Source organism: Tachysurus vachellii, chromosome 9 (assembly GCF_030014155.1).
Source record: "Tachysurus vachellii isolate PV-2020 chromosome 9, HZAU_Pvac_v1, whole genome shotgun sequence".
Lineage (NCBI taxonomy): Eukaryota > Metazoa > Chordata > Actinopteri > Siluriformes > Bagridae > Tachysurus > Tachysurus vachellii.
Window position 1 is genome coordinate 4,596,391 of NC_083468.1, and position 26,808 is coordinate 4,623,198.

Below are 26,808 nucleotides of genomic sequence, written 5' to 3' on the forward strand. Positions count from 1 at the left end.
TTTTGGGAAGGAACTGCTTGCTGATTGGTCGCCCCATACTCTTATAAATAACAGTGCCAGGTAGAACCAAAAAATAGAACCTATACCCTTTTCCACTACAAAGAGTCTCTTGGGCAATGCAATTGTTACATGGATGTTAAAGGTTCTTCATAGACCCGTACATCCTGATAGAAAACATATAAAATCTTTATTTTAAAGAGCATAGAAACCTGAGTGGATCCAAAGAACGACAGATTTGGCCACTTGACGTGGTGACTCTTAAGTGACTTAATTTCAAGAAGACAAATCTAAGGACTTTTTGGGCAGATCTCAGCGAATTTCCTGCATGCGATAATGCACTCCAGCTCACATAATACCTGCTGGTTATACAAGATTAGAAGCCAACTGTAGTCGATTCACAGCCTGAACAAATTCTTTCCAGTGTTGGAATCCATCTTTGTAAATAGCAGCTAAATATCAGGAATAAATGTTGCGGCCATATTTTGTATATGACATTGTGAAATAAATCCCATCCTTTTCTTGAGGTAGTGTTTTAGTGCTTAAATACTTCTTGGACTCAAAGTGAACTTTTCTTAAATGGTCCCTTGGATGTGATTGGTGCCTTGCTTTGGTGCTGCACTGCTTGATTGTTGCTCAAGAAACTTGAAAGATCTCTTCGTATCCTCCTACACACCCTACCTGCACTATAGACTTTGCACCATTTAGCACCAATACCAAGAGGCACAATGATGGCTCTAACATGTTCCTGGAAAGCAGAAACTCACTTTAGTAGAGTGTAAAACATCGCCACTTGATTCACTTCAGCTTCCATGGAGAAAAGTTAGAGATGTGACAGTTCATCTTATTACTGTGTCAACTAGGCTGTGTTACCTGCGTGAATTGACTTCTCATCCTTCCTGAAGGGAGAAACGACCCAAGCTCTCTTCTCCCAAAACAATTACTCGCTAATCTGCAGCACCGGATGAAGATTAGCACTTTAATCAGGCCTGTGGCAGCCCTTTGCTTCACTCTGCTGTAGAGAAACTTATTATATTAGCTGTCAAAGCCAATGACCTCTCTGTGACTTAGCGACTCGGCTCCCGATCCGCCAGCAGGGATGAGATAACGCTGATCCTCCTCTGGCTGTCATCGCCAGCTAGCTGCTCTCTAATGGTGGCCTCCATGGCCGTCGTTGAGAGGATGTGATTGGAGAATGCTGACAGTGGAGCACTAGTCTTCACGTCATCTTGCTGAAGCTGTGGCTTCATTTATTAGCAAAGACTGCAGTGCAGCTCGAGCGAGTCACCTCTGTGGCTGGGGACAAGGACGAGTACATAATTTGGTGTTGGAGGAGGTGTTTTATTAGCTTGTAAAATGCAACATGGGTCAATGCTGCAGTCAACAATATCAAGCCTGTGTGTCACTTTACTTTTCAGCAGAGGCCAAAAAATGGAATTTGTGCTTGTTTTGTTGTTGAGCATGAAATGTCTTTTTCACATTGGTGGTTAATATGAAGCTCATATGAAAGTACATATGACTCATACTGAAAACTAACAGTCCTGACTCATTTTATGTCAGACTTGAGGCCATAAAACAATTCATTTGTTTATACCAATTGAAAATGTCAGATAAGTCAATTTTCATTCTGCCAGCGGAATAGAGTGCCAGTGTACTGGTAAAAAAAAAAAAGGTTAAATTCTGCTTGTCATTGGGATCTTTATGCTTTCATTCATTCATTATTTTATCCATTGGAAGGTTCACACAGAATTTGGTTGAAACTGTCATGACTGGGATCCTGCAGGATCTCTTAATTAGGCTGCTAGTCTGCATATATTTTCTTCATAACTATAGAAAATATCATTTGCAGGAGTCATTTGCTTTCATTAATTGAGATCTGGGCCTGGAGGGCTAGCAGGTTTTCTCTGGTTGTATCTTGTTGTATCATTATTAGCCTGCGCAGAGAACATCGAAGAGAAAGAAAAGGCCTTCATTTGCACGTTTGATCCAGGTGTGTACTCATGTTCTCTCCTCTGAGAAGGAAATTAGGAAATGTCTCTGTTGTTTAGTCCTAAAGAGAGTTTTAAAGCTCAATACTGGTTAATCCTACAGCCATCACCCCAAAGATGTCTGTGCTAATTTACCTTTTCTTCCAGGGCAGTTTTTCTGGAGCATTTTCTTCCTGTTTCCTTCATTTCTTTTCCTGGTCACTTCCTGTTTTCTAACATCATACTGTTGTGCCCTTTATCTAATCATGTTTCAATGACCTATAGTTCTTTCCTTCACTCATTTACAATCTTCTTCTTTTCCTTCTTCTCCCTCCCTTATCTTCTTTCTTTCTTTCTTTCTTTCTTTCTTTCTTTCTTTCTTTCTTTCTTTTCTTGTCATTGTCTGTGTTGTCTCTGGCATCTTTTCTTTTTTTGCTCTTTCTTCATTGGTTTCTTTGCTGTTCCACACATTCTTCATACTATATTCTTCTTTCTTTCTTTCTTTCTTTCTTTCTTTCTTTCTTTCTTTCTTTTTTCAACTCTTTCTGATTTATTTTGCTGTATCTTTCTTTTATTACTGTTTACTTTCTGTATATTCTCTCTCTCTCTCTCTCTCTCTCTCTCTCTCTCTCTCTCTCTCTCTCTCTCTCTCTCTCTCTCTCTCTCTCTCTCTCTCTCTCTCTCTCTCTGTTCTTCTGCCTCCCTGCAGTAGAGATTAAAGTGATAAAGGACCTCCCGTGGCCTCCTCCTGTTGGCCAGCTCAGCACTACGTCCCCCCTGGTGGAGGTGGCTGAGGGTCCTCCTGCTCCCCAGCAGGCGTCCCAGCTCTCCCCTGGACAGAGCACCTCAGGCTGTGAGCAGCACCACCAGGGTGGGTCTGACCCTCAACTTCATCCCTTCATCCCTCCATCTCCAATAACATAGTGAATGCCTGCAATAAACTGAGGGAAACAGCTGAAAGGAGAGTTGAAGAGTTGGACCTGGAAATCTATCTGGCCTGTTCTTATGACATTGTGAAATGATATGATATTGAATTACGATGTAATACTGATTGTAGGTGTTTCTCCTACTATCTCAAACTTTATCATACTTCAACGTGCTCTTCTAAAAAGGTTCCTTAGGTGCTCAGGTTCTACTTGAAACCTTTTCTGGAAGGGAAGCACTTTTCATGGTACTACAAAGAGTCTTTAAAAGTTCACCCAGTGGGGCAAATTAACTAATCTTCAAAGTGCAAGATGGTGTATAAAGTGATTTATACCACAATGTTGTTGAATTCTTGATTCGGATTAGTCAGAAGGTGTTTACTATACAGCAGCCTTGACAATAGGTTTCTATTAATCCATTTGTTCTTAAATACTATTGTCTCTGTAGCAACTGCTATTTCAGCAGCGGTGGACACACCATATATAGGCATACTGTAAGGACGTGCACACTTATTATGGAAGTACTCTCTAGAGCCAGTGTTTTGAACCAGTTTTCTGGCATGGGGAAAGTCTTTAGGAGAGGGCTTTGTGGTTAACATGCTTAAGTCTTATTAACTTCACTATAGAAAAAAAGGTTATTTAAATCTGCTTTTGAAGACATAACTGATAACAACTGTAATTATAAGCTTCAACTCTAATTATAAAGCGATAATAAAAAATAAATAAAAAATTGCAAATCGTGATAAAGTGCTGTGGCGAATCTGCATTTTCCGATAAGGAGAAAAGTGTTGCAACCTATATGTATAGCGACAATTTGAACAATTAAAGAATTTGGAAAAAAAAATAAAAATTGTTTTGGGTGAAGTAGCTGTGAACATATGCCCCTCGTATGTCTAGATAAAGTTAATGGGCTGCAGTTTGATTAATGTTCTTCTTTGAGAGCAAACACCTGCTTCCTCTGAGGCAGAAAATCACCAAGGCATCAGTGTTACTGAAATCAGTTCATTTACTTTAATGGCATTTGGCTAACCTGTGTACAGTGTAACTGCAGATAAGATTGACCCAAGCCTTTTGGTAAAACTGTCCCTTATCTGTTCTTTTTTTTTGTGTGTGTCCCAAAGAACATTTGGTTTTATTGGTGGAAACTCAGCCACCTCTACTGTAACATGATATTAAACTTCCAGACCGCTTTGCTGTTGTGCTTTCAGCATGCAGGGAAAATACACTTCTAGCGATTTCCCTCAGGAGATTACAACCTTCTCTATTGCCCCAAGACATATGATCTGAAACAGTTGTGTACCAGGTGTCTTGTCCTCACATGAAACTTTGCTTCTGTGCTCAACCTCTTCCACATAAAATGTTGTATCCTGTGTAAAAAAAAAAAAAAGTTCCTATTGTTAATCATGGCCTCCATTTGATCTTCCTGTCAAAACCTGATGAGAGAAAAATCTCTCTGTGCGCACTGTGTTGTGTCGACCTTGGAGTCGACGCTAAATCAAGATTTATGTGGCAGAAGCCAATGGAATGGTATCCGTTTCTTTGAGTGATGCGTGGGGATTTAAGCATGTCGGCTGGCTGTAAGTTAAACTTGATTGATCTGGGCCAAAGTCCAGTTCGAGAGATTAGGAGTAAGTTGATCTATTTCTCACAACCTCCTCAGAGGAAATACAGGAGTAGTGTCAGGAAGGTGTGCGACAGTTCAGTGAATATTGCGTTAAATCTCTGATCAGTTTTTCTACTGTCAAAAAAAAAAAAGTTGAATGCTGACAAACAGTTTGCCCTCCTTTTTTTTTTTTTTTTTTTTTTTTTTGGATGTAGATAAAGCTTATAGCATTTCTTCCAGAGTGACTACAAACACAGTTTATGTTTTTTGGTATCATTACAGATACAGATACTGATACTGAAATTTGTAACCTACTCAGTATTTTGCTAAAGGATTTAACTTATTTTCAGACCTCTGATCAAATCAACATGACAGCTGACATCAGAGCATCAACACTTATCAAAGTAGTGCCTGTTATCATTAAATGAAAATTGAAATTGTAAATTGTTATCGAATTTAACACCAACTACAAATTTGTGCTTTGAGAAGAAAAATATGCATCTTTATATTCATCACAGTTACCCGGATAGCTTGTTGCTAACAAAAGAGGACCGTGGCAGCATTCATCAACAGAGGTTGAAAGTGAATTTATCCCAAGCTCCAATTTACCATTTCTTTGGTATCTGAAATGCATTGTAACCATGAATACATGCTTTAGTTGTTCATTTTATAATGTTACTTAGTTGTTTTTAGTTAATAAAGTGCCTTTGATAGCTACAGTATTTATAGTTTTATTTTTGATTCAGTTTGCTTCGGTTTTATTTAGATAGCACTTTAAACGTTGGACGTTGTCTCAAAGCAGCTCTAAAGAAACCTAAACATTCAGTATATACTGTAAATGATAAAATTAAAAATTCAAATGTATATTTATACCTAATGAAAGCCAGAGGTGACCGTGGCAAAGGGAAAAACCTCCTGAGAAAGGAAGTAGGAACCAGATTTAAAAAGGAATCCTATCCTTATCTGGGTGACATCAGATATTTTGATTATAAATAATATCCTTTCTATAACTTTGTACTATATATTCAAGTACAGGCGTGTAACCAGGAGCTTTCAAACAACCTACGAGTATAATTATTACCATGAAGCCATTTCTGTTGAAGTTATCAAATGTTTAATGATGGAGACTTTGATGGAGATGCGAAATTGATCGTGGCAATTGCAGTCCAACGCTATCTCCATGGAAAAGTGCTTCTGTATAGCGGTACATAATGAATGCTCTGTTGTCATCTTTGTGTTGGAATCCCTCTTTGTCCATAGCAGCTAAACGTCAGGAACTATGTCTTTTTTTTTTTTAGCCGAGGCATTGTTTGCTACGGTGTTAGTAGTATCTGTATCAGTACACCAGTATCGGTATTCCTATTCTTGATAGGAAGCATAGGACTAAGATGATTGTAATCTTTGTACTGTATCAATACAGCTGTTTTAAGTCATATTTAAAGATCGTAACAGTTTATTTATACCCAATAGCTGATAAAGTTGTATATAAGATCTAATCTTGGATTTCTTTCTAAATATGGATTACATAGAGTCAGAGCATATACAGTAAATGCTTAGTTCTTGCAGTTCGATAGAAAATGTGTATATTTTCAGATACAAAAGGCTAAAGCGATTTTGCCGTGCTACAGAAGCAGATCTCCTTTAACCCTCATTTGACTTGAGTCTTTTTATAGCACTAATGATTCTGTTATGGCCAGGTGTGAAATAAACATGCTTAGTGAGTCAGTGCTAGACATTCGTTTCTCTCAGAAAATTGAGGGTCTGCGAACTGCTTTTCCTCCATTCTAGAAATTGTAGTGGAATTACAATAGCAGAGAAAATAATGGAATCAACCTCCAGGTCAAATTTAGGCGGTATATCTATGATTGGACAGTATGACAGTTTCTCATTAGACAATCTGTTGTGAAATCTTCTTTGCGATGCTCTTGCTTTTAAGCAGCAAAGATTTTCACAGGTTTAGGAACATTCCCCAGAAGGATTGTGTCAAGGACGTAAAGAAATAAGAGTGACTACTAGAGCCTGAATTTGTTCATGTGCACTAAAATACTGATTTTGTGTCTAAACGAAAATAATGCGAAGCTTTATGGTATTTTTTATTTTTTTTCTCATTGCTTTCTATCTGATAATCTTCCCGGAAAACCTATATAAACACAAAATAATAGAATATGTAAGAATGAAGTATTTGTGACAGTTACTACAGTCAACTACAGTATAGCACTGCTAAATTAGCACCTCCAAGGTATCTCCAAGGCCACGTTCACACTGCAGGTAAAAGTGGCCCAAATCAGATTTTTTTGGGGTCAAGTGACCAGGTCAGACTTCTTCAGGAGTAGTGTGAACAATCAAATCTAGCCCAGATCTGATTTTTTCACATCAGATTCAGACCACTTCCATATGTGGTCCTGAATCAGACCCCAATCTGATTTTTTTCCAATGTGGCTGCGGTGTGAACAACCAAGGCGGATTTGATGCGACTTTTACGTCAATCTACATCGACATTCGTCACAATTATGCGCCGGCGAGTACGCACACAATCGTGACTACGCATACAGAATGGATCAAATAATCAAAAGTTGCCCTCGACATACGAACATTTTCAAAACGCTGCGTCTCTGTGCTGCCATTACACAAACATTTAGAAATAAAAGCGAAAATGCTTACTTCCTCCATAACCTCGCCAACTTTAGCGCAACGGCGTGCTGCGTGTGACGTCATTGTTATTGTTCGTTTGCGCATGACAGTTCACACTGGTATCTGATATAGGCCACATTTTAAAAGGTAATGTGAACAGCCAAACAAAAAAATCAGATCTGAGCAAAATATCCGAATTGAGCATTAAGACTTGCAGTGTGAACGCGGCTCAAGATAAGTCTTGAGCTACCTGAATAGGACCTAACTTTGCAGCATACTGCAAATGTAAAGAAAAAAAATTTACCTCCTCAGACTTTTTAAGGAAATGCCTAAACTTATTTATTTATTTTTTTCATTTCACCTTCTCTACAGTAGATCCAGTCGTCCCTCCTCATTAGTATAACATGATTTTAATTTCTGAACATTAGTTGACAGGACAGAAATTACATCTGCATATGAATAGCAGACGATCCCTTTGTTTGGCTGAAATGAAAAGCCGAAGCTCTTTGTTTCCAAACGTGAATTAATTGTCCGGAATTTCATAGTTTTCTCTCACCATCATCTTTTAGGCGCGTCTCTACAGAATACAATGTGCTACCATTAAAAAAGAGATCCAGATTTTATTTGGAGAGCTCAACTGCCAGGCCTCAGTCTATAGCGGTTTGATTTATTTAAAAAAAATTTTTTTATTCATAAAAAAAACATATTCAGCAGAGATCTCATCTCCCTGCCTGAGATCTCTGTATAATTTGAGAAGTTGTACAAATACGTCACTGAAATGTGATTGAATTCATGAGGTAAAGTTGGTTGGTAAGCTGTGACCAGCATAGCAATGAGACGGCTAATCATGTTAGCAGTCAAACTGGGAATACTTAATTGAAAAAGCCCAGTAATTCTGATGCACTTTTTTTTCTTCTGAGTAGTGGGCTGATGTGATGGATGTGCCATTAGTAAATGAGAATTAATTAGCTGGCTTAAATAGCTAAATGAGCCAATGGAAGCCTGGTTCATCTTTTTCTGTCTTGTTGGAAATATTAAGTTATGAGAAGTGTAGAGAAGAAGTTAGAAGCATGTGCGTGTTAAGGGCTGCCACAAATACTTTTTTTTCTAGTCTTTTCTAGTCATATTTGTCTCCTCTGTGTTAAATTGTCATCTGAAATCGAGTCATGTTGAGTCAGTGCTTTTTATTAACTGTAGGTTTTATGTTAAATCCCCAAACTGACTTGCTTTCTAAAGTGTCTCATTTTCCTGCATTGGCTTATCATAGTGAATAGCTAATCACATGAAACTTTAAGATAGAATGTATATCGCTATAGAAGAAACATCACATATTAATACCGTTTATTGGTGTATGTGAAGTTGTGAGTTGTGAAGTTTCTACCACATTCCCGACAAATAAACTGGCTTATTTCACATGATAGTTAAATACTCATGGATTAAGATACTGTATTAATGAAAAGCCTTCATTATTGCAGGCCTTCATTCCAGAATGTGATATAAATATTGTATTATAATACTCCTCATACCACAGTGCTGTTGAATTCTCTAATTGTCTTAAAGTAGAGCAGTCTGGTAAGACGAAACTTGGTGCTCATTGTATTCCACCCCCTGTAATTGCTGGATAAATCGGTTACTTCATTATAAATTTATTCAAAAATTCAGTCAGAGTAATTACAGACCTTAGACCTAGGCATAATTTTTCCTATGCTAAGCTTGACCCTTCCATTGCCCATGAGGAAAATGGGGAATAAGGAATACAAAAAGTCAGATGATGATACTTATCCTTCTTATTTGCCTCGTAATTGATTTGACATTTGAGCTGAATCCATTAATTCTCTGGCCGGCTTTAATTTCTGTCCTTGGCTTGTGGGGAGACTGCAGACAGCCCAGTGGTTGTGATACCTGACCTCTGTGTTATCGTTTCCCACCACCACTGTGAAGGCTTATCCTGAAAGATGTCTCTGGTGGGAGGAGCTTAAAGACATCCTTCAATCTCTGACAGACAGCTTACTATGATAAAGAGATTCCATTTCCTCGCAATCACATACGCTTGAGACCTTAAATAAACTCCTATACATCAACAAATGTTAAATAAACTAGCATATTCCACTGTCCTTTTTTTTTTTGGATCACATATACTGTCAAGCTTCCATATCTATCCCAAAACTCATTGCAAACTTCACTCATTCCTTCTGTAGGGATCAAGTGAAAATAAGTCTCTTTGTGAAATACTGCATAAGTTTAATACTAACATAGCTTTAGCAGTTGTCACGGAAATAATGCCAATTTCACAGGGAATAGCCTCGTGAACAGAAACTCTGATTTAGTGGAAAAAGGATAAAAAAAGAAGACACTGGAGATAGAAAATAGAATGAAGACTCCTGATTTAAGTGTTGTCAGAGACAGTTGACATTGGGAGGCGGAACGAGAGCGAGAACACTGAAGTGTCAGGGAAGGTTGAAATTGAGAGCGAGGCGAAGAATGAAAACAGTGAACTGTCTCCCTTGTGTCTAAAGGGTTGTCACAGATCGAGTGCTTCTCTGCGGTTTAAGCCGCTTTCTTATAAGCCTGATATAAAGATGGTCATTCACTCTTGTGTTTTCATTACATTCCAGATTTATGAGGTCATCCCGCTGGCAAGCTGTACATCTAAAGTAAATAAGTTTGTACTCTGCAAACTGGCTGCTGAAATGCCACCTCACAGCATGCAGACGTATCCTTGATAAAAATATCTAGGTTCTCTGCGGCCCGCCAGATAAGCTTTCGACTGTGAAATACCTAAACGTCAGATATGCGTGACGGCCTGGGAAAATCATACACCTTCATAAACGGCGGTTTTAAATAAATATCCTACTGCAAAATAAACTTCCGCTCAATCAGAAATTAAGTTTTAGGTGCATTTGAAAGAACGTAAAGTTTACAATGGGTTTATGAATAACTTTGACGATCAGCGTAATCCATATTGGTTTCATCATCTGAGGTAAAAGACACTCATGGCAAACTCGTGTCTTCGCTCATGGGAATATAATTGCTAACTAATTTGCTTTAGTGATTATCTGAAGGTGCAGGAGCATCACAGATAGGAAATACAGACAGGAAATACAAGCAAAGCAATATATATCAAATAGAGGAAAATACAAGTAGTGCTAAGTGTGATTCTTTTTTCTTTTGGAGTGGGGACAATTTAGAGGTTAGATATTTGTTGACAGAAGAGATGGGTTTTTAGCCGTATTTTGACGGATTCTGGTCTCCGGATTTGGATTGGATGTTCTTTCCACCACTGAGGGACAGTTTGAAGGTACTATAAAGTGAAATCTTGCCTCATTGAGTATGGAAGATAAGCCTTAACGAGAGTGTTGAAAGTAGAGGGGTTCATATATTTAAAAAAATTTTCAGTATTTCCAAAAGGTAACCAAAACGTATGGAAACATTAAAAGTTCCTGTTATGTTTGTGTGCTAATATATATGAAATAAATTGCTTGATTTTGTACACCCTATTATAATTCTAATATAAAGGTCTATTCTCTGCCTATGGGGGCTGATATTTTTATTTCTTAATTAATTTGTTTAAATTTTATCATTTCAATTTTTATTTGTTTTTGTTGTTTTGTTTTTTTTTTCAATGGAATGATTAAAAAAAATCAGCTGAATTCTGCTTTACAGTAGGTGGCTTTTGGCCATGTTTATTGATGAAACACAACAGACTCTCTAGCAGACTCCCTTTCCAACCTTGTGGAGGTGTACAATTTTGTCTCTAGTGTCTTGGACAGCTCTTTGGTCTTGGCCATGTTAGTAGTTGGATTCTTACTGATTGTATGGGGTGGACAGGTGTCTTTATGCAGCTAACGACCTCAAACAGGTGCATCTAATTTAAGATAATAAATGGAGTGGAGGTGGACATTTTAAAGGCAGACTAACAGGTCTTTGAGGGTCAGAATTCTAGCTGATAGACAGGTGTTCAAATACTTATTTGCAGCTGTATCATACAAATAAATAGTTAAAAAATCATGTATGTCTCTCACAGTGGACATGCACCTACGATGACAATTTCAGACCCCTCCATGATTTCCAAGTGGGAGAACTTGCAAAATAGCAGGGTGTTCAAATACTTATTTTCCTCACTGTATATACTGAAGACTGACTTCTAGACTAGGGAAGGTCAGGAGGAGAGTGTGTTCAATGCTGGATAGGGATCTTGAAGCATGACCTGCTGAAGTGAAACCAAATGCTCTTCTAAATGATCTGCTTTGTTCTTCCCTAGCTTTCTTCTTAAGGCTCAGTGTAGTGTTAGTGAAATGTTGCGGTTCAGTGCACTAGGATCAAAGACCTTTGCGTGGGAAATGTTATGGCAAATTCATCTTTTGCAACATACAAATTTACATAATTGATCAACTGCTTTGTTGACTACTGAAGGAACTATTGATTGTATTGCAGTGCAGAAGATGCTGCTTTGGTGTATATATTATACATTACTTCATGATCAGACTGACTATACTATATGTTATTCCAGGCACAATCAATGCAGTCATTTGTAATTGTACAACATTTAATATATTTAACTTTTGTGGCTTTTCTTGGTTGGAAGGTTAGTCTGCTTTCTAGCAATACAACTCCTAATATTGCTTTTAACATAGGAATTCTTGACAAAATGAAAGCAACCTTTGCTATTCATCATCTTATCTCTTCTACAAATGTATAATTCATAGACCATCCTTTTGTTAAATTTTACACAGTGGAATTAAGGGTTTGGTATCAGAAGTTGTCCCAGTTCCTTAAGTAGGGATAACCAGAGAATACAGTGACACGAAGAGCTGGCCAGTGTGCACAAAATATGTTGGTGGAAAATCATGGACTTTTTCCTGGGTTAGATATTCATGGTGGTCCTGTTCTAGTAAATATAAATATAATTGTGTTTGTAGCTCTGCAGTCTGTTATCAGTAACCAGTGATAGCCAGTGACATGAAATGAATGATAAACATGTTATTAACTTAGTCAATAAACTGTTTTCTATCCATTGTTTGTCTGCATCATTTTTTATTAAGGAACATGCTTTAGGGTGATGTGAATTTTCAGATATAAGAATTGAACTAATGTTGTATTGTCATACGCAAATTAAGTGTATCTAAATATTGTCACAACAAATTCTATAGATAGATAGATAGATAGATAGATAGATAGATAGGCATACAGGCAGACAGACAGACAGGTTTAACTGCATGCTAATATTACTCACTGGTTTCTTCTGCAAGTTCTGGACCATAATTATTTGAGCATATGTTTGCAAAATATGTTAATTATTGCAAGTTTTATCTTGATTCTTTATTGCTAATTGAAAATTAAGGCCTGACAACAGAAGACAGATAATTTTATGTAAGGCACAGTACAGTGATAATGACTCTATAGACCCTGTTTTAGTAACAGTTGCTATAAAATGATTTTTTTTTTTTTATAAAAAATAAATTTAAGCTGCTACTAGCTTAAGCATCACATGTAGTTTTGCTAGCAGAGAGAATTAGCTTATCAAAAGATTTATCTTGGCCATATGTATGCTAGCTACATATGCTATTCTTAGCCAAATTATAAAAAAATAAATAAAAGCAAAGCAAATTAACTGTATCCTTCATTGTAGTTACATAAAAATTGTGAGGGGGAAAAAATAAAGGTAAATTTCCCCAGAAGATTTCTCTCTCTCTCTCTCTCTCTCTCTCTCTCTCTCTCTCTCTCTCTCTCTCTCTCTCTCTCTCTCTCTCTTTCTCTTGTTCAGTTTAAAAGAACATTTCTGCAACCGAACAAATGAACAATGACCAGTGACAAATAGACAGCAACCTTAATTCACCTAGTTATTTTCTTTATTCTTTTCCTGTCCCATTCTCTCGCACATAAAACGTCTATTATGCTTATTGTATTGCTATTGTGGCTTGACATTTATGACAGCACTGAGATGCTGAAAACAGTTTAGCCAGAAAGTTTCCATAGCAACTGACCATTTACTATGAAAAAAAAATCCACTTCTTTCACTAAATAAAAGCTGTCTGCCAGTCTCAGAGCTTCAAGTGTTTATACAGCTGTCACATAGACATCAGAGCCTATTAAAATTAAACGTGTGTCATTTCCCTTTATGAATAATCTGACCATGTAATACTTTAATACTTTAATGTTGTTGACTGCAAAGGTTTCTTAGTGAGGAGCTTTAGAATGTTGCATAGTGACTGATTTGTAAAAATATATGCATGTATATACATATATATACAGTACATTGCTCTCTCGCACATCGTGAAGTGTTTTATTTCTTTTATACCACAGTTTCTAATTTTATTAAGAAGCAGTCGATTAAGTCTATTAAGAAGCAGTCATTCCAGCAGTGGGGTAAAAAGTGCTGACACTGGAGACTCCTTCCATAAATGTTAAACAAATCGCCCTTACAGAAAGTATTAAATATCAACAATTATTCATTTGTCTTTGTTTATTAGTCATCCATTAATCAACACATTCTGGCCAATCCGATTCAACGATTCAACAGGGTTGTGGTATAAATATAAATACATATCTCTCATGCTCTGGATCAACTGCTCATACCACTGAAGTCATTCATATGCATTGTTATATATACACACAAGGCCTGGGTCGGAGTATTTGCTGTGAAAAGTTCTTTTCCCAAAACCCTTTGCATGATAATGCCAGATCGATATAGGGAGCTCGGTGCAAGATGTTCAGGCAAACAGGTTCTTTTTTGAGATTGTATGAGGATGTGATGTAATACGGTATTTGACACAAGGCCAAACATCGATTAAGTGCTGTATGGATCTTGAGAGCCATTTAGAGTAATTAGAGTGATGGAGTTTTTGAAGAGAGAATGAGAGAATCAAATTGCTAATACACTTTCTGGTGAATAAGACACATCAGTGTGCTTACGTATACATATTAAAAGTTTGGCATAACACGTGCGCACACACACACAAGCACGCACACACACGCACGCACTAGAATGTCTAAGAGAGAGGACGTGAAGGGGACATGGAGCAGCATGTGAATAAAGCTACTCTTTGAAGGCTGCAGATGGCACACATTATAGCAACAAGAGACTGACAGCCATTTTAATCTGTGACTGCAGGCACTTCCTGTGACCTGTGACCCCTGACCTGTGAGTCAACACCAATGACTTGTTGCATTGAGTGTGACTGAAAGAAGTGTGGTATTTTTCTCATGTGATCCTTTTCGCCTCCGCACAAACCGCTATCTCAACATTCTCTCAGAAAATAAAATATGTTATGGACCCGGTTCTATAATTCTATTGTGCTGTAACGATGGTAAAAGTTGTAACCGGACTTTTAAATAAACGTATATGTGAGCAACGGTGATTCAGTTTAATAATAAACACTAAAAGACGTGTTGGTATTTAAGAAAGTAAACTGGAGAATTGTTGTTATAGTGACATTTTGTGAAAACGTTTTGTTTATTTAACATTTATTTAAGGAGTCTTCAGTGTCAGTACTTTTTAACAGTATGTTTTCTGCCATGTTAAAGTCTGAGAGAAAAGATCTTCCTGCTGTAGCGTAACTGATAACAGGAAGTTGTGTCTCAGATGTGCCACAATATAACTATAACTTGATCAGTTGTTACATGATATACAGTAATGGCAGCCATACAGTAGTGGTACACAAAAAATTATATATAATTGTATTTTTTAATCTACAAAATTAATATAAATGAAAATGAATATCTTATTTAAAAAGAAATCTTCCCAACTGCTGTTTCTATTAAAGCAAATAAAATACAGAAATAAATAATGGTGCTATTAACATTGATATATTTTGCTGTTTTGACCTGACATTTGAACCCTTTAACAGGAAATATTTTTTTCTCTGGCACTAAGTAGCTTGTGTGTGTTAGGAGTCAAGTATTGTACAGTTGGTATTAGTTCTCATGCTGGATGAGAGATAAGAGTGCATTTACAAACTGAAGTGTGTTTACTGGTTATTCTGCCATATTACTATACGTTCCCAGGGCCGGGTCTACAGCCTGCACTATCACACACCTGGCCACTGTAAACACACACGCACACACACACACACACACACACACCCCTCATGGGGCCTGTGGGACGCTTTTAACCTTGACAACTGGTGAGAGCTTGCTCAGTGATTAAACATTTCTGCCCTTGCTTTCTACACCCCCATCCCTCTCTCTCTCTCTCTCCATCTCTCTCTCTCTCTATCTCTCTCTCTCTTTCTCTCCCTCACTGTGTGTGTGTGTGTGGCATGTGTACACAGCGGTGTCCGATTGATTCCTCTTCTCTTCTTTTGTGTCAAGCAGCTGCTCTTCAAAGCAGCTTGGAACAGAAAGGCATTGGGTGTGTGTGGGGGTGGTGGTAGGTGTGTGTGAGGGATAGACAGTGAGAGAGAGAGAGAGAGAGAGAGAGAGAGAGAGAGAGAATGAGAATATATGGCAGAGCTGTGTGTGTCATTTTCATATCTCAGTGAGAGGAAGATTAAACAGATCCATTTACCACGTTTCTGTGTGATGCCACCTGCTGGAGTGGCATCAAGTCAAATGTACATCTTAGTCTATGCTTAGTAACATGTGGCATGCTGCTCTGGTGTTACAAAAAATATATTTGTAATTTATTATAAAATATATCTATTTTTCTTGTAGTGATATTAATCTAAAAATGACACGTTGTGCCTTTAATATGCTCTACATACGTAAATGTTTAATGCATTTTGTCATGTATTTTAAATATTTCTTGCACAGTTGTTTGAAAGCAAATTCGACTCAAAGTTACTGGATGTCAATAAGTTCTGACATTGACCTGAGGAAGATATATTTTTCTCTACATTTCAGCAATTTCCCATTTTGGCATTGTCCCGTATTTAGAAGCTGGTGCCATGCTGCATAATTGTAGTGGTGGAGTCAGGAATTAAAGTCAGGGTGGATGTGGGAATGTGAGCTGTAGTGTTAAAGTAATAAGAGCAACATTCTCAGGTTGGATTTGATTTAATTATTTATGGTAATCTACCCCAGGTGCAAGATTACTAAAATTAATAAGCATTGGCTATAAAATATCTTCATGACCTTTAGATTATTAAAGTAATATGTTAGTATTACTTTAATAAATAACATCTTGCCTTATAGAAGCAAAAATATACTTATTTTTCTTCTCTTGTGCTACATCATCAGTTGAAAAAGACACTGGATCAAATTCACGATCTTGATCACTTTATCCTGTTTCTCAACAGAGCAGCAATAATATGTGATTAAACAAACTAATGGAGGTGTTTGTTTGATTTCAAGGCTGGTTAAATATCATTAAGCTTCTATACATTTACCTTCTGTGAAAATCAGTATTATGCAGTTACTTCACAAAAGATGTTATTGGATGTATGTAATCATATGCGCGGTATGTTGTGAAATACTTACCCATAGTTGGCTGATCTGTACATTTTTGGGTACATGGGTTTTTACCCCAAAAGCATTTGTATAAAGGTATCACATGCTGTTTAACTACAAAGCATATATAAAACAATAGCTCTGTGAACAATATGAAAAATGGCTTGGTAAATGTTAGGGAGAAAAAAATGTTTCCTACTCTTTCAGTTCTGTGGCCTCAACCCATGTATCATGAGGAAAATAACCAGATTGTTGGTGAAAATTAAACAAAGCTAAATTTTAAGCATCTTCTGTGAATGCATTTCCCACTGAAGAGAAGAATTGTTGGGATGGGTGCTGTCATGATAACCTCCCGTGTATTTGTGTTTGCTTTGTAGTCCAGTTCGAGGGGGTGGAGAAAGGCAGGATGTCTCCGACGAAAGACGGGAAATCGAGGCCTCCCCAGCGTCACTCCAGCGGCTGCTTGGTCAACATGAAGATGAGCTCGGTGGAGCAGTGTATGCCGACATTGGGCGAGCGAATTGACCCCACCATGCCACTGGAGAGCCAGTTGTGAGTGTTTGAGAGAAAAAGACAATTCATGCAATGTTCTAAGAGTGTGCTCATGATGACAAACTGCCAGAAAAAAGCATTTCCAGTAAGGATCTGAAATGTTAAGGACTAAAAGGTGAACGAGAACTACAGCAAATGTGATGCAAAATATACAGGGTCATTTCTGCAATTCAGACGATGTGCAAACCAGGAACTTACCCAGGAACTTACAGGAACTGTGAAGTACTCATTAAGGGTTTTTCCCAGAACTGTATAGATCTGAAAAAGTCTAATGGAAAAGAGCTTATTGATATTATTCATGTTATAGTCAGTGCTTGTTAACCAAAAATAATTTCATAAGAAAGAAAAAGGTGTGAAAACAGGCTTCTGAAAAGGTTCCTAAAATGTCCACAGAGATTTGTAGGCACTTTCTACATTGACTTGTGGTGTAATCTTGAAGATGTTTTGACACTCATCAGCTGTGCTTCATTGTGAAGCGTGTACCTCATCATGAAGCAGATCAGATTAATCCCTGAAGGTCTCCAAGGTTATTTACATTTACATGCATTACTCGGTCACACCCGGTGACCAACAAGTGGATGGAACTGATTATGAGCCACGCAAATGTTTTTCAGAATCATTTTGACTGCCAAGGCACTTGCCAGTCCTACAGTCTTCAAGAGGATGGATACCTCTTAGGGTTTGTTCTTGAGACCATTGCCTCAAGCATAGTCCTTCAGGTCTGAATTAGCAGTTCCACAAACCTGCCTTGTGCCATATGAATAAGTTAAAGTTTAACATAATAAACTGAGACTGAACTTCTTGGTTTTGATTCTCTATTGTGTTATAGACACTTTTATATAAAGTGCAATACATGTTCATACCTACATATAAAAACTTGTAAAATACATATATTCATAGGTACATTTTGGTTCTCTCTCTCTCTCTCTCTCTCTCTCTCTCTCTCTCTCTCTCTCTCTCTCTCCTACTCATCTCTCAGCTGGTATCATGGCGCAATCAGTCGAACGGACGCTGAGTCATTGCTGAGGTTGTGTAAAGAGGCCAGTTACCTAGTGAGAAACAGCGAGACCAGCAAGAACGACTTCTCCCTCTCTCTCAAGTAAGAGCAGAATCCTGAAATATTGTACTTTACTCTCTACCTCCACACTCAGCAGTGTCTGTCTGTAAAAAAATCCTGTGCATCTTGTACCAGAAGTCAGGTCAGTGTGGATGTTGGATGCCTTAAATTGCTATTGTACAATAGTGTACTGTATAATTTAACACATAGTAGCTTGGACACGAATCAACACTTTGTAATCAACACAATTTTAATAGAAATATATATTCCTTTTTGGATTGAGTAACCCAAAGGCACATTTTGGTGAGAGTCTACAGTATGATTTTCTTGACCTTCTGTTTGCAAACTAATCCTGAGGCTATAAATTGCACTGAACAAAGCTTAGTGGAAAAGTATTGTTTGACTGAACTTTTCTTTTAAACTGTTCAGCTATTATTATTTGTTGTTCTACTTCTCTCTCTCCATAGTTTTCTGCACCCTCAGCATTTTTTGTGGAAATGTCTCACCCCCTTTTACATTACTTTTAATGAATGTCCTCTTTATCTCTCGTTCCTACGCCAATTTTATTATTTTTGCTGACATGCCACATTCTTAGAAATTTTAGAATGGCTGCCCTCAACTGCACCAGGCCCTGCCTCTTATAAAGGAAGCTGGCAGTTCACCTGGTTAGTTCAGGCTGTTTCTATGACCATAAACACAGATGGTCATCTTTAACAGAGTCACCTTTAATTCATTCACCAGGAAGAGATGGAGGAGGGTGAGGTGAGATATGGAGAGATGGAGAGAAAGAATAGAGGGAAGTGGTGAGGGCTGTTATGCTACTTTAACAATGAGAATGAATGCAGTTACCGAGTTACATGTTGAGTCGTTCTCAATCTAAAAAGATTCCATGTTAGTGTGCGATCTTCTGCCGATGATAAAACACCAATAATCTTTGAAGGAAAAAAAGAATATTTTGTCTATTATTTTGCTTTTAATCTACTTTGAATGTGAGAAATGAACAACAATATCAGTTAAGGACAGGTTCATGGAAAACTCCAGCATTTTTCAACCTTGTCTTCTCCTTTTCCACCACATCTGTAGCTTTTGTGCAAATACCATAGATATTAATTCAGCTCATATATTTACTGTACTGAGGAAATTATAAAAAGTAGGCATCTGTTAAATGTAATATTATACAAATAATTTAATACAAATATTTTATATCAATCATTATTGACCGTATTTAACAACAGCAATTAAACACAAATGTTTTTAATGTATATGCCGATAGACTATTCAGCAATTCCCTTAACTTATAGTATATTAAATGGAAATATTTTTAATAAGCCTTTATTTGCAGTATTTAACAAATCTATTAACATTTCTACAAAAAATATGTTTTATATAAACATTTCAACAAACCATTTTCTTTGGAGTAAACAGGCTTAAACACACATATGCTGGTGATGTACTGTAGAAAATCAAGATGAATCTGAACAACAATGAGGTATTAATTTAACTATAGTGTCTGCTTATATTTCATCCACAGTCAGTTAATGTAATTGGTTATTAAGTTTTACCTCCTCAAAACTCAGCAGGATCAGTATTTAAGTGGTCTGTAGTGGCCAGAAAATACATCCATTCACTATACAGTACTTGCACATGCCTTTTATGATTTAACAATCGATCACACACACTTTAGCTTCATATACAGCACACAGTAGATCTGCTGTTTCTGTTGGACTGAAATTAGAGACCAGGATGAACTTAAAGTAGTGTGTCACAGCGAGGACATGACGCTGTCCTGAGTTTGACCCTGCTTTCATGTCTTATTTACCCTTTCTGTGGATATACAGACATAACATGATGATGAAAATAAGCAGGCAGAGAGATTTTGAAAAATAAACATAGACAGAACGGATCAAAGATTATTTTTATAAAGCTCTATGCCTGTCTTATCATGTTATGGTCTTAGTAACCTTTACTATGGCTATTCAGACACAACATAGAGATGAAAACAAGGAGGATGAGAGCGTTTTAAAAAGAAACTTTGCTCTGTCTAAGCGTCATGGAAGCTTGTACTAGTTGCTGAAATGAGATCTCATCTCCTCTAATGATAATGAAAGCTCAGAGTAATGATGGCCAGCTAATGAAGCAAGTCTGTGGAGGGATCAGGATTAATGGTTGCAGGTGATGGAGAAATTTATTTATTTCATAATTCGTCTGCAGAACATCTAAATCCTGCTTTGGAAGAAATACCCTCCATGAATACATATCTCACATACACGGGACCTTCAGGTGTAAATGCTTTATATCTCCGCCTACTGAAATATTAATGTCACTTTGAAGACATCAACATGTGCTGTGCATTAAGATGAGGGCTTTCTGTGTGACACACAGCTTCCCATTTTCTTCTTTACTAAAGAAGCAAATGTTTTATTCAAATAGGTCATTTATTCACATCATCTCTTTGCGTGTATGGATACAAGATCAATTTTTTTATAAAGCCCTTGATTTGCTGAAGTATGTTCGAGGTAAAGGGGTGAAAGTACTGAGTGTGTTAATGGTGTAAAAAATGAAGCGATGGAATATAAATGCAGTTGAATAAATGGATTATATAAGAAAGGAATCTAAAAGTAGGCCTAGAGTCGCTTTTAGAGCATCACTGCTTCACGATCGTGAACACATTTTCCAAGTACAGTTATTGGGTCAGCTCTTAAGTGACAGTTTGTCAGTGTGCACTATTTTCATTTGTCATAAAAGAGGTGAGTAATGCAATACAGAATTACAGAATGTCTTGCTGCCTGGTGCTTTTTTTTGTTTAATGTGGATCGGTATTCATCTATCTGATGTAACAGATGTAAGATTTAAACAAGGAAAAAATAAACTAAAAATGAAAGAGTTCCACTTTTGCAGAGAATTAGGGTTGCTTAAAGGAAAATAATCAACAAAATGGTGGTGTGATGTAGCCTGAGGTGAAATGGAGGAGTTACTGTTACTACACCCTGAAGTAAATTATTACAGATTTTTATTTATTAAAGGACACCACAGAGTTTAACTATTTATTATTATATTCAATGTTGTGGAATGTTTATGAAGTTAGTACCTGTTATAACTAACATTGTATGTCAGGTGTATATCAGGTTGTTTCATCACCTTTTTAAGTTAATAAGTCAAATGAAACACCTTGTCTGAAGACTTTCCCACAGTGAACAGCATGGAGAATCCTTATGGAGAGCATGAACGTGTCAATTAGGACAGGTTTTTCTTTGTTAAGCAACATCACATTTTAAAACTGTGTTTAATTAGTCTTAGATTATGCTGAGCTTCCACCATACAAGTCCTTGTGAATAAGCTTTTACTATAGAAATAGTAACCTATTAGAACTAGCACATTTATTTCCTAACCTACATTATTTTGCTATTTCTGTTATTTGTGATAATGAAGGAACATCAACGTGTGAGCCTTACACACAAAACGTCCAGCTGCTGTACGTTCGAATTATTTGTCGTATTTGTCACAAGGGTATACAAACTTTTGCACTTAACTGTGCTGTATATATGTGCTGTTTGTGTTTAATGTGTACTGAATCTGGGAATATGTAACACAGTAATATAATGCCAAAGTGACATTATTTGCAAAAACCCAAAAGTTTTTACAAGTTTAAAGATCAGCAAAAAAAGCGGAGTACAATTTCCATAATTTTCCCTCTGACCACAAATGTAGTGGAGCAGCCAAGACTTGTTCCCAATGTTTGGATTGTTTAGTTTGGCAATGAAACTGTGAGGTCAGTGTTGCTGAACCAAAAAAGTTATAGCCTCCGGTGTAGCATCATGCACATCTCATGCCTAAATCATCACATGCTTACTTCAAGCTAGGTCAGGTTTTTAAGTATCTCAGACATAAGTGATTTATGACCCCGTGACGCTGATGTATTTAAAAATGAACAAAAAGAGACTCAGAAAGCAGCCTTAAAAAAATTAAATCAAGCTATTCTTCCCAGCAGTTTTATAGTACAGCATCAGTCTCAGTTATGTGCAAGTTCAAAGGTGAAATTATAAAATAGAAATGATTGATATGATAATATATTTCTAATTTAAACATTGTTTCATGAACTACCGATCCACACAGTGTATTTGTGTTGCTGTGATGTTAGTTTGTCATGATTTAGGCTTGTGATTTAACATTGTTGGGCTGACTGACTAAAATTTTTTAACAAACTGTTGTTTTCATGTAGGTCTGAACGGAAAATGTCTTGAAAATTAGTCTCCCTAAAACCTCACCATAGACAAACAGCAATTTATTCTTCATCTCGTCATAGCCCTCAACTGCATGCAGAAGCAATTTTCCACATTATTAAATACAAAATAAATAGCCCTGGTTTAACACTAATCTATTCATTAGTGAACACTGTAAGTAAACATAGACAGGATCTTTTGTTTGCTTTACATTCTCTAGTCCATTGCACTAGATTTTCTGCCTTTGGAACATCAGCCATGGTGTTATCAGTCATTAAACCACAGTACTGTAAAACTCTTTATTCTCTGCCTTGGTCAAATTCATTTTCTATAATATATTGCAAGTTTATATTCAGACATGTTATATTATATATTATGTGTGTGTGTGTGTGTGTGTGTGTGTGTGTGTATATACTGTATAGTAACAACTGAGACATGGTGGAGTCAGGTTTTCAGGGTTCCCACGCGTCCTGGAAAACACATGGAAAATGAGAGAAAACATAAATTGTCCTGGAAAAAATCTTGTTGTCCTGGAAAATTATTATTTTTAAATGTTCTCATTTAAAGAACAGTTTACAACTGGTCGAAACAATTAACGTTAGTAACAGAAAGCGCTCTGTTCAGGGACGCTGAGTTTTGACGGGTTTTTTGTTATGCTGTTTAATCTCGCTGTGTCGGATGACGCTGTCTTGTGTTGGCGGTTTCAGGTGCTAGGAATGGTTTAAGTGCTTGAATGTTTTCAGCAAATGGTGACGGGTAAGCAGGTTATATTAACCTTGTTAATCTGAATATCATGTGCAAGGGGAATGCACAGCAAACTAAAGCATGCATGACTGCATTGGTCTGAGAAAGGAAAGGGTATTAATATGTGCGGTCTTTTTATTTTATAAATGTTGAAATTTCATTCACATGACAAATTGTCTTTAAAAGTATAGTTAAGTAATAGCCATAAAGTGTACGTTGTTTTTAAGACTTCTGGAGAGAAGAACATGTTACTTTAGGCCGTGAATCTGTGATCCTTGTCTTTTTTTGCTAAATTTGAAATGTCCTGGAAAAGTCCTGGAAAATGATCTCTGAAAAAGAGTGGGAACCCTGGGTTTTGTTTATTTTATTTTTTACTTAGCAGGGAAACTCCAGTTTAAGCTATTTTCAAGCTAATTTCTTGTCAAATTGCTGTGGTCTTGTATGAAGATTCGTTCTAAGGTGGAAACAATAACTGATTATTGATTATTTTCCTATAACAGCATGTCCTGCCATGTTTTACTCCTTACATAAATTCACTGGGAATTGTAAGTCATTTGTTTTACGAGATACAACACCAGTCAACACCATGTACTGTGGAGACCCGTTATCTAAATCTCACATGTGAAACGAATCTTGGGTCAAAAATTACCAAACCCAATTAGAGGACACCATGATAATGCCACCATTTTCATCGGGAACCATTGCTGGCATGTCTCCCATATCAGCCACCCTGATAAATTGCGTTTTCACTTTTGTTTCTGCTTCTACGATGAGATAAGTTGGCTCATAGCCACTCGCAGCCTTCAGGGGATTAGATATAATCAGATACATGTCTGCCTCTAAGGAAAATCTCAATAATGATGTATTGTGAGGTTTTCTAGTCCTCTCTTTAAGTCTATTTAAGTCCTCTTGATGCCATGATGGTGAGATTAATCAGCACAAGTGCATTTAGTCTTATAGCGCTTTCCTGCACTGGACAAGTTTAAGAGCATCATGGAGAGCTGGGGCTTGTCGAAATGGACTCTCATTTCCTTTAACGATGATGAAGCCTCGGTTAACGATGGCCGTCTAATGAAATGAACCAGAGGGAGGGATCCGAATAAATAGATTTAGGTGATTGCGGAGTTTATTTATATTTTATGATCGGTCTGACTTCAGATTATTGTTCTAGCAGATCAAGTGTATGTGTATATATCCGTGCACTCTCAGTGGACTCAAACAGGGGCAGGACCCTTCACAAAGACGCATTACATGTACAGGGACCTTTAGGTGTAAATGCTTCATATCTGAGCCTGCTGAAATATTAATGTCACCCCGAAGCCATCAGCATGTGCTGTGCATTACGATGAGGCCTTGTGCTGTGGTTCACATTTTATTACGTTAGAGAGGCAGGTGTTTTATTTACACAGAATAAAATCTACTGCTATAAATTGCCTGAATACAATACCAATTGAATTGCTGAATGAATATAATTTTTTTATTTCATACTTATTATTTTGGAACAAAGGAAAAAAAAAAACAATTTGGCTGGTTCAGAAATCCACTACAGAGAAATGTCTTAAATACAGATTAGGATAGAGATTAGGTAGAAATGATTGCCTTAGTCTTTAGAAGACATTTGAACCCTGCTGTGGAAGGTGGACTGCTGTGGAACGTGGACAAAATTCAGGCTTCTCAACGGCGATGTTTGGCATTTCTGTAAAGCACCTTATTCTTAGGAGCATGCACATAATTTATGCCTGCTATATTTAACATAGAACACGCTGCATGCAGCCTTCTCTCAACTGGCACGTCTCTCTGCTGTGTCTGTTTTTCCAGCGTTTTGTAGCTGTCACCCAGGGTACTTCAGAGACTCTGCAGCCCTTTGCTGCAGCCTTCTTTCCAAATGCAATTAGGAAATACATAAGGGATACGCTGACCTCTAATTCAACAGTGATAGTGCATGAGGGGACTGGAGTTTGTTACTGTTTTTGTCTTAGACGCACGTACACGCATAAATAAATGCTGGTTATTATTTAGCCATGTCTGGTGGGTAAAGGTTAAAAGCCCTTCATCCATCAGCTCTTTCTCACACTAGCTAGGTTCATGTGTGTACACTGTTACTTTTTCTTCCTTTTTTTTTAAAGCTACACACTGATAAATCGACTGCTCAGGACCTTTTCTTACCCCAGGTGTTTTTGCTGCTATCTTGGTGATCAAAGGCTGGTGTCATGAACACTACACTCACAGCGTTAGCCCCAGCCAGCAAATGGCTTTCCCTCACTGACATTTTTCATTCACTTAAACCTTCGGAGCAGCCCCAGTGACCACACAATACCATAATCTGATCTGCCCTAAAGATACAAAACTAAAATCGCAGGACAAAATCTATATTTTCTGCTCCCAGATGTCCTATGTCCTGACATTACATATACGAGTCTGATTTTAGTCCGTTTTTACAGAGACCACAGACTCAGGGTTCGATAACCTGAGGTCAGGATCCAAAGTTTAAAACAACTCAAGCATCCACTAGAAAGAAATGGTTTTATCCCATCAGTTAAAATAAGGGTTGTTTGGTCTTTATTAAAGCAATACTCCAGAGTTTCTTCAGCCTAGAATCTGTTCACCTCTTCTCTATGAATGTATTAAGACAAGACCCGATTACTCAAAAAAATCTGATTATAATGGATGTCTATGGGCATATCTTGAATTCCGTTAACCGTTAACAAAATAAAGAAATCAAGCTTTGTATATTTGTATGACGTCTCTAATATTTAATCACCGGTTATTCTTTATTGCCTCTTAACCACATATGTTTTTTGTACCTTTAGGAGCAGCCAGGGATTCATGCACATGAAGCTGTCACGAACCAAAGACAACAAGTACATCCTGGGCCAGAACAGCTGTCTGTTCGACAGCGTGCCGGAGATCATCCACTTCTACTCCAGCCGCAAGCTGCCGATCAAAGGAGCCGAGCACATGTCCCTCCTGTACCCCGTGGCCATCCGGACACTTTAGCCTCCAGTCTTTTTTTTTATTTGATCGCTGAATGAATGGCTTGTTGCTGCTTGTTACAGGTGGATGGAACATCCATCATCCGCATTTACAACAGCATCTTATAAAGTTTGATGACTGATATGGTGTCTGCTAAGCCTCTGTGAATGGCTGCTTGTACACAGTGCTACTGGAACACTCTCCAGCAAAGACTGGAAGACTTTAGTGGCTTTAAAAAAAAAGCCCTCACTTTCCCACTGATGGTGTCAGATCTCAAGTCTTTTTTTAATTTACGCCGAGTTATACATTCAGCTCAGCGGATTATGGAGACCACACCGACCACACAAAGCAGACTAATCTGTAAAAAATGTGTTTTCCAACAGCTCTAATGTGCACCCTCAAATCCATTTCTGCTGACATTTCCTGTTCATTTGGATTTAAAACCCTGAGCTTTGGCCTGCACCTCCTCTTTGATTGTTTGGTCTCATGCAAACTAATAAAATCTCACGCAAACCATTTATGTGGACGTTTCTGAACTCCAGGATGACTTATAATCTGCTGTTTGTTAAGATTAGTAAACCGGGATACCACAACTCATGTGAACTTCCTGTAAGGGTTCTAGCATGTGTTTTTCTCTTCAGTGTGATAAGGTCTGAGATGACAAATTGGAGGGACATTTTGTTGTATCTGAAACAATACCTGAGTCAGTCCAAATTAGCAAGAAAGATAAGCAAGAAACCAATGCCACATACTA

At 37.4% G+C, this 26,808-nt stretch overlaps 1 protein-coding gene across 2 annotated transcripts in view; it reads left to right on the forward strand.

Annotated features, from left to right (window-relative positions):
• zgc:158464 (uncharacterized protein LOC791139 homolog) overlaps window positions 1–26,570 on the forward strand; it is a 124,748-nt gene extending 98,178 nt beyond the window's left edge. For both annotated transcript variants that reach the window (XM_060877429.1, XM_060877430.1), the window contains 3 exons: window positions 16,886–17,060; window positions 18,040–18,159; window positions 25,892–26,570. In XM_060877429.1, coding sequence (XP_060733412.1) covers window positions 16,886–17,060; window positions 18,040–18,159; window positions 25,892–26,078 — 482 coding nt within the window. In that variant the 3' untranslated portion in view covers window positions 26,079–26,570. The remainder of the gene's footprint in view (window positions 1–16,885; window positions 17,061–18,039; window positions 18,160–25,891) is intronic.
• The last annotated feature ends 238 nt before the right edge of the window (window positions 26,571–26,808 follow it).